General features: G+C 45.6%; 1 protein-coding gene across 1 annotated transcript in view; it reads left to right on the top strand.

Annotated features, from left to right (window-relative positions):
* The window catches only part of LOC118388065 (collagen alpha-1(XI) chain-like), a 173652-nt gene that overhangs the window by 91064 nt on the left and 68603 nt on the right, over positions 1–13985 (top strand). The window contains exons 5-9 of the mRNA XM_052525456.1: positions 5512–5643; positions 8026–8151; positions 8454–8870; positions 9018–9527; positions 11001–11057. Of these exons, the coding sequence (XP_052381416.1) occupies positions 5512–5643; positions 8026–8151; positions 8454–8870; positions 9018–9527; positions 11001–11057 (1242 nt within the window). The remainder of the gene's footprint in view (positions 1–5511; positions 5644–8025; positions 8152–8453; positions 8871–9017; positions 9528–11000; positions 11058–13985) is intronic.

Genomic DNA, 13985 nt, shown 5'->3' with positions numbered 1-13985 from the left:
ACACCTCAGACTACTACTCCATAACTCAGACTGCTACTCCACACCTCAGACTGCTACTCCACACCTCAGACTGCTACTCCATAACTCAGACTGCTACTCCACACCTCAGACTGCTACTCCACACCTCAGACTGCTACTCCACACCTCAGACTGCTACTCCATAACTCAGCCTGCTACTCCACACCTCAGACTGCTACTCCACACCTCAGACTGCTACTCCACACCTCAGCCTGCTACTCCACACCTCAGACTGCTACTCCACACCTCAGACTGCTACTCCACACCTCAGCCTGCTACTCCACACCTCAGACTGCTACTCCACACCTCAGACTGCTACTCCATAACTCAGCCTGCTACACCACACCTCAGACTGCTACTCCACACCTCAGCCTGCTACTCCACACCTCAGACTGCTACTCCACACCTCAGACTGCTACTCCACACCTCAGACTGCTACTCCACACCTCAGACTGCTACTCCATAACTCAGCCTGCTACTCCACACCTCAGACTGCTACTCCACACCTCAGACTGCTACTCCACACCTCAGACTGCTACTCCACACCTCAGACTGCTACTCCATAACTCATCCTGCTACTCCACACCTCAGACTGCTACTCCACACCTCAGACTGCTACTCCACACCTCAGCCTGCTACTCCACACCTCAGCCTGCTACTCCATAACTCAGACTGCTACTCCACACCTCAGACTGCTACTCCACACCTCAGCCTGCTACTCCACACCTCAGACTGCTACTCCACACCTCAGACTGCTACTCCACACCTCAGACTGCTACTCCATAACTCAGCCTGCTACACCACACCTCAGACTGCTACTCCATAACTCAGACTACTACTCTATAACTCAGTACTACTCCATAACTCAGACTGCTACTCCACACCTCAGACTGCTACTCCATAACTCAGCCTGCTACACCACACCTCAGACTGCTACTCCATAACTCAGACTACTACTCTATAACTCAGTACTACTCCATAACTCAGCCTGCTACACCACACCTCAGACTGCTACTCCATAACTCAGACTACTACTCTATAACTCAGTACTACTCCATAACTCAGACTGCTACTCCATAACTCAGACTGCTGCTCCACACCTCATACTGCTACTCCATAACTCAGCCTGCTACTCCACACCTCAGCCTGCTACTCCACACCTCAGCCTGCTACACCACACCTCAGACTGCTACTCCATAACTCAGCTTGCTACTCCACACCTCAGACTGCTACTCCATAACTCAGCCTGCTACACCACACCTCAGACTGCTACTCCATAACTCAGACTACTACTCTATAACTCAGTACTACTCCATAACTCAGACTGCTACTCCATAACTCAGACTGCTGCTCCATAACTTATACTGCTACTCCATAACTCAGACTGCTACTACACACGGCAGACTGCTGCTCCATCGCTCAGTACTACTCTATAACTCAGACTGCTACTCCGTAACTCATACTACTACTCCATAACTCAGTACTACTCCATAACTCAGACTGCTACTCCATAACTCAGACTGCTGCTCCACACCTCATACTGCTACTCCATAACTTATACTGCTACTCCATAACTCAGACTGCTACTCCACACCTCAGACTGCTGCTCCATAACTCAGTACTACTCTATAACTCAGACTGCTACTCCGTAACTCATACTACTACTCCATAACTCAGTACTACTCCATAACTCAGACTACTACTCCATAACTCAGACTGCTACTCCATAACTCAGACTACTACTCCATAACTCAGATCAGACTACTACTCCATAACTCAGACTACTACTCCATAACTCAGATCAGACTACTACTCCATAACTCAGACTACTGCTCCATAAGTCAGTCTACTAATCCATAACTCAGACTACTACTCCATAACTCAGACTACTACTCCATAACTCAGATCAGACTACTACTCCATAACTCAGACTACTACTCCATAACTCAGATCAGACTACTACTCCATAACTCAGACTATTGCTCCATAACTCAGACTACTACTCCATAACTCAGACTACTACTAAATAACTCAGACTACTACCCCATTACTCAGACTATTGCTCCATAACTCAGACTACTACTCCATAACAGACTACTGCTCCATAACTCAGATCAGACTGTTACTCCATAACTCAGACTACTACTCCATAACTCAGACTACTACTCCATAACTCAGACTACTACTCCATAACTCAGACTGCTACTCCATAACTCAGACTACTACTCCATAACTCAGACTACTACTCCATAACTCAGACTACTACTCCATAACTCAGACTACTACTCCATAACTCAGACTACTACTCCATAACTCAGACTACTACTCCATAACTCAGACTATTGCTCCATAACTTAGACTACTACTCCATAACTCAGACTACTGCTCCATAACTCAGATCAGACTGCTACTCCATAACTCAGACTACTACTCCATAACTCAGACTACTACTCCATAACTCAGACTACTACTCCATAACTCAGACTATTGCTCCATAACTCAGACTACTACTCCATAACTCAGACTACTACTCCATAACTCAGACTACTACTCCATAACTCAGACTACTACTCCATAACTCAGATCAGACTGCTACTCCATAACTCAGACTACTACTTCATAACTCAGACTACTAATCCATAACTCAGACTGCTACTCCATAACTCAGACTACTACTCCATAACTCAGACTACTACTCCATAACTCAGAATACTACTCCATAACTCAGACTGCTACTCCATAACTCAGACTGCTACTCCATAACTCAGACTACTACTCCATAACTCAGACTACTACTCCATAACTCAGAATACTACTCCATAACTCAGACTGCTACTCCATAACTCAGACTGCTACTCCATAACTCAGACTGCTACTCCATAACTCCAGTTTTTCCACTGGAGCGATGTGGTTAAATAGGCTGGCTAGGTGACAGTGTCAGAAAGTACAGGGTGTCTCTCTGTTCTCTACCCATCCTATAATCTGCAATCTTTTTATTTCGTCTCTTGGGTTCAACCAAACTACTGCTTGTCCATGCCAAACTGACTGACTGAATTCTGTTAAGCTGTGCGTTTGACTCCAATGAGAGAATCCAAAGAGTTGTAGATATACAAGTTCCCCAAGACTGTATTAGTTCAGCTGCAGTGCCAATACCCATTGCCTTCTAACATGGTTGGTTGGGTGAAGGCTTGGAAAAATCTACTGAAAACATCAGGTCTGCATTGAATAGGATGAACTCTTTGGCAGCATGCGATATGATAAATAATATATGAGTGTACATCAGGGGAGTGTTGTAATGACATCCACCAGCAGTCTCTGTACTGCCAGCTCATGCAACACTTGGCTGGGCCTTTATGTTATTAAGAGGCCACGCCTACATCCCAAATGGCACCCTATTCTCTATATAGTGCACTACTCTGACCAGCGCCCATGCTAACACCTCCAGGCCAAAGGAACAAACAAACACGTGTGATTCCAGCTGGGAATGATTCTTTCAAGAGATTGTTTTCTCTTGACAATAACTCCTAATCAGGGTTCTACAGTGTGACCATTTTACACAGCTTCCCTCGTAACCTGTACCAAGACGTCAGTGTGTGTGCTCATAAAAAAATCTGTGGTGGTGTTCTCATTGCTCCAGCGATGTCCTCGGCGTCTGTTACTGGGTGAACTGAGGATCGCACCACCCGTCCTGATAGCCTGGGGGAGGGAAAGGGGGGGAAAGAGAGATGTTGAAGGGGAAGCATCTAGTTACCTCCTTCACTCTCCCAGAGCTGTCTAAATGTTGTTTTATTGCATTTTCAATAAGCTAATGGGCAGCCATCTTGAACTTCTACTGTAGGGACGTTGTGGTTCAAAATATAGAGATACACATACAGACCCGTAGACAACTTAGTACTGACACCGTATCTGTTTGGTGAAGATCCATGTTTGTTCAAATTACCATTTTCCAGTTCCAACATTGAACAAACAGAAATTGGCATCTTCCAGCATCTAAACAGCCCCAATGGCCTGGATATCCTGCGAGCCTTGAGTGTATTGCTGGAGGGGCCAGCAGACCTCTTTGTCTGGAAGACAGAGTCCTAGTTTGTTTCCCTGTCATCCATCATGAAGACAGAAACCAGCCAGAAAACAACAGGAAACGGCTGCATTGGACTGTGGTGTCGTTCATGTAGAGAATCAGTACGTATGAAACAAGTGATGTTATAGTAGAGAGCTTCAGATTCCTGTTTTTCAACAAACTGTTGTTGCTTGGACCACAAGTTTTAAAAAATAATCTCTTTTAATAACAACGATTCTCCATGCATATGGAAAAACAAAACAGTGTTATGAGTTATTTTGAACTTCTGTCAGATGGATTTAATGAAAGACTGATGTCATCTCAAAGTCATTTCTTTCCTTTTATGAGGGCTGGAGATTGTATAGTTTGACGTACCTACATATTTTGGTGTGTACATACATTAATTAAAAACATGATGGCATATGGCCTGTTGGTATTTATGAGGAAATGTTATGTGTGGTTTGTAGCAGTCTTCAACATGTTTAATCATGGTTTGTGTGTTCGTTTTTAAAATCTGTGTTCATTGCTTGATATGTCTTGTTAATGTTGGCTCAGAAAATGTATACAAGTATAGTTGAGGTTCCAGTCTAGTCAAGGATGAAAAATATAGCACTCACACCCAACTCCCCATGCAGCCTGGGGATCCTTCTGAGCCCCCCACACTCTCTCTCTCTCTCTCTCTCTCTCTCTCTCTCTCTCTCTCACTACTCCCTCCCTCTCTTCCCTGTACAGTGACCTCTGTAAATCAGCATGTTCATTGGATGTGTGTGAGAGCAGGTTGGCTCATGTCCTCTCCATAGCACGTCAACCTGGATCACTTTGTCTACCGTGATGAGCTCGGGGCCAAATCACTCATTTCCCTTTTAGCACAGGGATGGATTTACAGTATGTTGTGAGAATATTGGTTAATCGGATAGTAAAAACTGTTACTCTGTGAGAATACTATTCCATGGTGAAATATTGCCGCACTGTGTGTGTGTGTGTGTGTGTGTGTGTGTGTGTGTGTGTGTGTGTGTGTGTGTGTGTGTGTGTGTGTGTGTGTGTGTGTGTGTGTGTGTGTGTGTGTGTGTGTGTGTGTGTGTGTGTGTGTGTGTGTGTGTGCGTGTGCCTCAAACTTTCCATGTTCACATTAGTTGCTCCCTCCCGCCTCTCCCATGTAGCCTGTTCTTTAATGTTCTGTAATGTCCCAGTGTTTAGTACTAATCAGAAAGGACTGTTGGACACGGGACAGAGTTCTTTAGGACTTAGTCACCTCGTCCATGTTTCAGTGCCTTGACCTAGTTTCAGCAGTTTGTGTTTAGCCTGCAGAGCACTGCAATACACATGTTCTCTCTTTACTTGATTTATTTACAAAATGTTTTGTTTGTTTGTTTCCATCCATTTTTACTTCCTGGTTACAGTTGTTTCATAAATTCCTGTTTTCGGTGTGTTTCCAGGGAGACATCCAGCAGTTGTTGATTGTGGCGGACCACCGTGCTGCCTATGACTACTGTGAACACTACAGCCCCGACTGTGAGGTCCCTGTCCCAGAGCAGCCCCAAGCCCAGGACCCCAACACAGACGAATATGTGAGTCACTTCATCACCTCTCCAGACTCTTACAGTATATTTACAGTATGTTTTATACTCTATCCTTCTTTTCAGTTGGGTCTCTCTCTTCTTACGTCTCAAGGTAATTGTCTTCAGGTCGAAGTCAACTTGCTGTGTTGGCTTGAGAAGTTGAACAACTAGATAACAAACTACTGTATGTAATAAATTGCTCATTTTTGAACAGGCAGAGGTTAAGGGAAACTATTGGTCAGGGTGTGTCCTTTGGGGCCTTATGAGGAGTACCTGCTCTAGCAAGTTCATAAAAGACAACCAAAAAAGCTCTAATTTCCAGGTTCAAACAGTCAAGGAGTTCAGTGCATTATATCAAATACAGCATACCCTGTGGCCTTCCCTGATATTCCCTGATACAGTATTCCTTCATCCCTTTATCAATAAGCGGTTCTTTGATTAGGGATCAGGCTGCGTTGGTTGGACAAACTACTGGAATGAAAGAGCTGCATCGCTGGGGGGAAAAAAATGCTGTCTGCCAGAGAGAAAGTGCTGCGTGCTGGGAAATCAAAAGGGTTGGATCTTCTATGCAGTTATAGAGGGAATTAAATATGCAGGAATGGCAGACTACTTGTCTAAGCCTGTATCCCCATACTCTATGCTGAATGGAGATTTTCTTTCTATATCTGCCCCCAATCTATTAAACAACTCTGCTGTCCTACCTTGGCATGGTAAGTCTTAATCCTTTGGAGGAGAACGACATTATCAATTCAACAAGCTAACCAACCACACCCTTGGACTCTTTCCAGTTGAAGTGGTGATCTCAGCTTTCTTATGAAGTGAACTAGTCAGAGAGAGAACCAGAACCATAGTGTGCCCAATCACAACTCCCGTACCTCTCATCTCAGCCCATCTGGAGCTGTTTAGAACCAAAGGGAACCAGTTCACCCTGACATAGTAGAACCATAGTAGTAGTACCATAGTAGAACTACAGCCAAACCAGAGTCAAACGTAACTGTCACAAACACATACCTCAAACATGTTTGAGACCTGTTTTGGGTTGGTTCATAATCTGGTTCCAAAAGTAGGGCTAATATGGAGCAGACCTCACAGAAAAGAAGAACTTCAGAATGACTGAAGCAACTAGTGCCTCTCTCCCCTCAGTACATGATGAGGATGAGCTCTATGACAGAGAGCTACTCTATGGCACGCCATCTTTCTGTGCATTGTACCTCCATAAGCAAGTAAAGTAAGTAAGCATAAAATGGAAGTGCCCCCCACCCCTGCCGACCCACCCTTCTTAAACCCCCCCCACAGAACGGGTCAGGTAGGTTTGACATTCTTGGCGTGATTTCTGATCAGATTCAGACAGCCCACCTTTTGTTGGGGATTCATCCAGTGGAGGCCATGTTGAACCATGTTGAACCATGTTGAAACCATGTGATATTGATACCCTTCCACTAATTCCGCTTCAGCCATTGCCATTAGCCAGCCATTGCCTCCTCAATTAAGGTGCCACAAACCTCCTGTGACATCATCCCAATATCAGTCACATCTGATTGTTATCATAATGTTAGGCTGTTTTCATAGAGTACAAAGCAATGTCTTTCTTTCTCTCTTTCTCTGTCTGTTGTCTAATATCTCTCTCTCTCTCTCTCTCTCTCATCATTATGTGTATGTCATTTCAACCATCAACCATTATCCATTTCCCTGTATGTATAGAGCACAGAGGAGGACCCTATCTGTTGTCTTACAGTACAAAGAAATGATTTTTTTTCTCTCTCTTTCTTTGCCTGTTTCTCACTCTCTTACTGTCTCTCTCTTACTCTCTATCTCTCTGTCTTTCTCTCTCTTTCTTTGTCTCTCTCTCTCCTACTCTCTCTCTCTGTCTTTCTCTCTCTTTCTTTCTCTCTCTCTCTCTCTCTCTCTCTCTCTCTCTCTCTCTCTCTCTCTCTCTCTCTCTCTCTCTCTCTCTCTCTCTCTCTCTCTCTCTCTCTCTCTCTCACACACACACCCTCCTCTCTTATTACTTAGTCATTTTCAACCATCAACCATCATCCATTAAATCAATAATATACCAGAGGGGATGTGTTATGGGGATTATTGGAACGACATGATGTGGTCACTAGGAAGACGTGAGTTCTGTCAGTCAATAATCACCATAACTCACACCCTCAAGTATATTATTGCGTATATGAAACGGTTTTACACAGAAAGCAAGAACTATGAAAGAATAACTTTCTGGTCAACCATTACTGTTAGTGGAGTGATCATAAAGTGATTCGATCATTTTTCGATAACGCATGACTAGCTGTGGTGTTGTGCTCAATAACACCACAGCTGGAATGCACTTTTGACCAATCCGATTGCTTGGCGGGAAGTAACCGTTTCATAATTCCCTGTATTGTATAGAACACAGAGGAGGACAGCTATTACTATGAGTATCCTTACTATGAGGACATGGATGGGAAACCTTCCGAGTCCACCTCCGAGACTGAGACTGACGAACAAGCTGGACCTGCCACGGAAGACGTAAAGGTACTGTCCCCTTTCTGTCCCATGTCCCCTGTCCTTTTAAAAGACTACCGTCTATCTCCAGTGGGGTAGGATTTGTCACCCTCTGTCATCCCATACCTTATTTTATAATGTAGTGATTGCTGTTGATGCTGAGTATGTTCCAATGTCAGTTTGGAATGACATCTTGGTCAGGTCGCCCTTTGAAAAGCTATTCTTTATCTCAATGACTTTAAATTAAAGTTACTGTAAATTAAAACAATTCATCAAAAGTGTTGTATAGGCTACAGTTTGTCTTCCTGACATTGTGTTGTCCTCCTCTCCAGGTGTCCGTGCCAGAGAGCGGCCGTGTGGTCACCTCAGTCAAAGAGGTGGTGTCATCAGTCAGGGATACAGCCAGTCAGGGAGTCGAGGGCAAAGTGTTGACCGCCGTATCTACCGGCAGCACCTCCGCTGCAGCAGGAGCCGGAGCCGCCGGCGAGGAGGCCTACGGGGAAGAGACCAGCCCTTACGACGGCTATGACACAGATAGTTATGGGAACTACGAATCATACTACGATGAGTCCACGGCCTCGCCCGACGCCAGTCGCAGAGTCACCATCAGCAGCTCAAGCACGGGGACCGGCGCAGGGGTGGAGCTGGACCTGGGGTTGGGGTCAAAGTTTGACCTGGGCACGGGGGCGGAGTTTGAGAAGGTCATCACCAGTAGTGGAGGAGTCACCATCACACGCAACAAGACCTCGGTGAGTTACACACTGTTGTTGTGTGCTTGTGTGGTAATGCCCTATGTTTTACCAGTTAGATGTTGTATCTGGAATGTGTCACATAACATCTTATCATATCTCAGTGTGTCCCATTGACTCCCTGTCCTTTCCTCTCTGGTCTCTCAGGCTGGAGCAGGCTACAATGACAACTATGGTGAGGGTTATGACCTGTCCTATGGAGAGGGAGAGGAGTACAACATCGGTGGCGGTGGCCATGACAGCAGAACCAGCAGCAGCAGTACTGTCGAAATCGGTACTGGTGGTGGAGGTGGATCTGTATCGGTCGGGGGCGGTTCTGTTTCTGTTGGGGGCGGTTCCGTTTCCGTTGGTGGTGGTTCCGTTTCCGTTGGGGGTGGTTCCGTTTCCGTTGGGGGTGGTTCCGTCTCTGTAGGAGGATCTGCCAGCGCCGGAGGTGGGACGGCAAGAGCAGGAGCTGGAGCTGGGGATTCGGTTGCTACGGGAGCCGGGGGCCAGGGTGTGGCTATTGAGGGAGACTACACTGATCTGGAGGGTGATCGGTTCAAAGAAGAGTCCATCTCTGAGTATGGGGACGCAGACTATGGTTATGGAGACCTGGACTACGGTGGACAGGAGGAGAAGGTGCTGCCAGCCGAGACAGACGAGTACTACGGACAGGTAAGGACGACGATGATGATGGTAATCATAATGATAATAATCAAAATTGTAGTGATGATAATGATGATGGTGGTGGTGATGATGATGGTGATGCCGGCGATATACTGTGATAATGATGATGGTGGTGGTGGTGATGATGATGATGGTGGTGCTGATATTGATGATGGTGGTGGTGGTGGTGATGATGATGGTGATGGTGGCGATATACTATGATAATGATGATGGTGGTGGTGGTGATGATGATGATGGTGATGCCGGCAATATACTATGATAATGATGATGGTGGTGGTGGTGATGATGATGATGGTGGTGCTGATATTGATGATGGTGGTGGTGGTGGTGGTGGTGATGATGATGATGGTGATGGTGGCGATATACTATGATAATGATGATGGTGGTGGTGGTGATGATGATGATGGTGATGCCGGCAATATACTATGATAATGATGATGGTGGTGGTGTTGATGATGATGATGGTGGTGCTGATATTGATGATGGTGGTGGTGGTGATGATGATGATGATGGTGATGGTGGCGATATACTATGATAATGATGGTGGTGGTGATGGTGATGATGATGATGGTGATGCCAGCGATATACTATGATAATGATGATGGTGGTGGTGGTGATGGTGATGATGGTGGTGCTGATATTGATGATGGTGGTGGTGGTGATGATGATGATGGTGATGGTGGCGATATATTATGATAATGATGGTGGTGGTGGTGATGATGATGATGGTGATGGTGGCGATATATTATGATAATGATGGTGGTGGTGGTGATGATGATGATGGTGGTGCTGATATTGATGATGGTGGTGGTGGTGGTGATGATGATGATGATGGTGGTGATGATGGTGATGGTGGCGATATACTATGATGAGGATGATGGTGGTGGTGGTGATGATGATGATGGTGGTGGTAATGATGATGATGGTGGTGGTGGTGGTGGTGGTGATGATGATGATGATGATGATGGTAATGATGATGATGGTGGTGGTGGTGGTGGTGGTGGTGGTGGTGGTGGTGGTAATGATGATGATGATGATGATGATGATGATGGTGATGATGATGATGATGATGATGATGATGATGATGATGATGATGATGATGATGATGATGATGATGGATGTGGAGATGATGATGGTAATGGTGGTGATGGTGATGATGATGGTGGTGGTGATGATGATGATGGTAATGATGATGATGATGATAGTGGTAACGATGATGATGGTGGTGGTGGCGATGATGATTGTGGTGGTGATGATGATGATGGTGGTGGTGCTGGTGATGATGGTGGTGGTGATAATGATTATTATGTCGGCGATAGACTATGATGATGGTGGTTGTGGTGATGATGGTGGTGGTGGTGATATGATGATGATGATGATGGTGGTGGTGGTGATAATGATTATGATGTCAGCGATAGACTATGATGATGATGATGATGGTAATGTTGATGTCATTTGCAGGTTGATGGGTCTCGGGGAGAGAAGGGACAGAAGGGAGAACCTGCTATCATTGAGCCTGTGAGTATAATTTATCCAACGTGTGTGTGTGTGTGTTTCACATACGTGTGTCTGTGTGAGTGTGAGTGTGTGTTTCACATGTGTGTCTGCGTGATTGTGTGTATGATTATTTCAAAACCAAGCCATGAGTCATCACACACCACTGACTGACAATCATATAAATCACATGATGCAGTATAACACATTGGTCTCTGCATCCTCCTGCTGTGTCCTGCAGCAAGGCCACCTCTGGTCCAAAGGTTGAACATTTGGACTATGGATACATAGAGGAAAATGAATGATCATCTGGAGTGTAAACACTCTGGGCTAGCATAAACACTGACCAGGGAGAGTGCAGCTGGGAAAGGGAGGGAAGAGAAAGAGAGAGAGGGGGAGAAGACAGAGGAAATATCCCAAAGACTTCCCCACCTCCCAGTGATCTGAAGATCTCACAGATGGAAAATAGCCAGTCCCTACTTGGGAGTTTTACTCCAGCACTCCACATTCATCAGGGGACGGTGTTGACTTGCAGAGCTAAAGCCATGGCTATACCTGATATGCCAATGTCATCACTGGTAGCCAATTCCTATGTTATGATCCAAAGCGTATGAGTTCAATACCTCAATCTGACCTGAGTCACAGAACCACAGCTGTCTCCCTATAAACAAATGTCACTGGGCTCAACTGTATGTGCGTGTGCTTTACCACCCAGAATGAGCCTGTGAGTCGTCCATCTTGTTCACATTGTAAATAAACAAGGAGCAGAGCTCCCTCCTTTCATTCCAATCCCCATTTGTCTGCAGTGACGACAACCCCCATCCCCCTGCCAGTCCCATCCAACCCACCCATACCACACACATACTCACCACACACACCATGGACGCATGGCCACACGCATGTACGCACGCACTCACTCACACACTACACACACACACACACACTCCTCTATCTGTTTACTGCTGTGATCAGTCACTCTAAGCCTGAGTCCATACATCTACACAGGACCACTGTTTGACAGACAGACTTACAGTGCATTCGGAAAGTATTCATACCCCTGGACTTTTTTCACATTTTGTTATGTTACAGCCTTATTCTAAAATGGATGAAATAGTATTTTCCCCTCATCAGTCTACACACAATACCCCATAAAAACACGATTTTTGGGTTTACTTTTTTTCCCACTTTTTCGCCCCAATTGGTAGTTACAGTCTTGTCCCATCTCTGCAACTCCCGTATGGACTCGGGGGAGGCGAAGGTCAAGAGCCATGTGTCCTCTGTAAACATGACACTGCCAAGCCGCACTGCTTCTTGACACATTGATCGCTTAACCCAATGCCAGCTGCACCAATGTGTTGGAGGAAACATCGTACATAACTGGCGTCCGAAGTCAGCGTGCATGCACCCTTCCCGCCACAAGGAATCACTAGAGCGTGATGGGACAAGGACGTCCTGGCCGGGCAAACCCTTCCCTAACCCGGACGAGGCAATTGTGCGCCGCCTCGTGTCTCCAGGTCATGGCCTTCGCCCCAGTCTGACGTCCTGAGCGCTCTGAAGAAGGTTTTCATCAGGGATCTCTCTGTACTTTGCTAAGGTTAATCTTTCCCTCAATCCTGTCTCCCAGTCCCTGCCGCTCAATAACATCCCCACAGCAATAACATCCCCACGACCATGCTTCACCGTAGGGATGGTGCAAGATTTCCTCCAGACGTGACGCTTGGCATTCAGGCGAAAGAGTTCAATCTTGGTGTCATCAGACCAGAGCATCTTGTTTCTCATGATCTGAGAGTCCTTTAGGTGCCTTTTGCCAAACTCCAAGTGGCTGTCATGTGCTGCAGAGATGGTTGTTCTTCTGGAAGGTTCTCCCATCTCCACAGAGGAACTCTAGAGCTCTGTCAGAGTGACCATCGGGTTCTTGGGCACCTCCCTGACCAAGGCCCTTCTCCCCCGATTGCTCAGTTTGGCCCGGGCGGCCAGCTCTAGGAAGAGTTTATATTTAAGAATGATGGAGGCCATTGTGTTCTTGGGGGATCTTCAATGCTGCAGAAATGTTTTAGTACCCTTCCTCAGATCTGTGCCTTGACACAATCCTCTCTCGGAGCTCTACAGACAATTCATTCGACCTCATGGCTTGGTTTTTGCTCTGACATGCACTATCAACTGTGGGAACTTATATAGACAGGTGTGTGCCTTTCCAAATCATGTCCAATCAATAGAATTTACCACAGGTGGACTCCAATCAAGTTGTAGAAACATCTCAAGGATGATCAATTGAAACAGGATGTTCCTGAGCTCAATGTTGAGTCTCTTAGCAAAGGGTCTGAATACTTATGTAAATACGTTATTTCAGTTTTTTATTTGTAATAACTTTGCAAAACATTTTTTTTAACTGTTTTCGCTTTGTCGTTATGAGATACTGTGTGCAGATTGATGAATTTTCAATCTTTTCATTCCATTTTAGAATAAGGCTGTAACGTAACCAAATGTGGAAAACGTCAAGGGGTCTGAATACTATCTGAATGCACTACACTATAGGCAAAGTGTGATGTGACCTCACACACTTATCCATAGACACACATCAAACAAAAAACCCAGGTTTGGCTCTGGGAATGTTAAAGACCCATGTATGGCTCTGGGAATGTTAAATACCCAGTTATGGCTCTGGGAATGTTAAAGACCCAGGTATGGGTCTGGGAATGTAAAAGACCCAGGTATGGCTCTGGGAATGTTAAAGACCCATGTATGGCTCTGGGAATGTTAAATACCCAGTTATGGCTCTGGGAATGTTAAAGACCCAGGTATGGGTCTGGGAATGTAAAAGACCCAGGTATGGGTCTGGGAATGTAAAAGACCCAGGTATGGCTCTGGGAATGTTAAAGACCCAGGTATGGCTCTGGGAGTGTAAAAGACCCAGGTATGGGACTGGGAATGTAAAAGACTCAGGTATGGCTC

Source organism: Oncorhynchus keta, chromosome 9, assembly GCF_023373465.1.
Source record: "Oncorhynchus keta strain PuntledgeMale-10-30-2019 chromosome 9, Oket_V2, whole genome shotgun sequence".
Classification (NCBI taxonomy): domain Eukaryota; kingdom Metazoa; phylum Chordata; class Actinopteri; order Salmoniformes; family Salmonidae; genus Oncorhynchus; species Oncorhynchus keta.
This window is presented reverse-complemented; position numbering and strand designations above follow the sequence as displayed.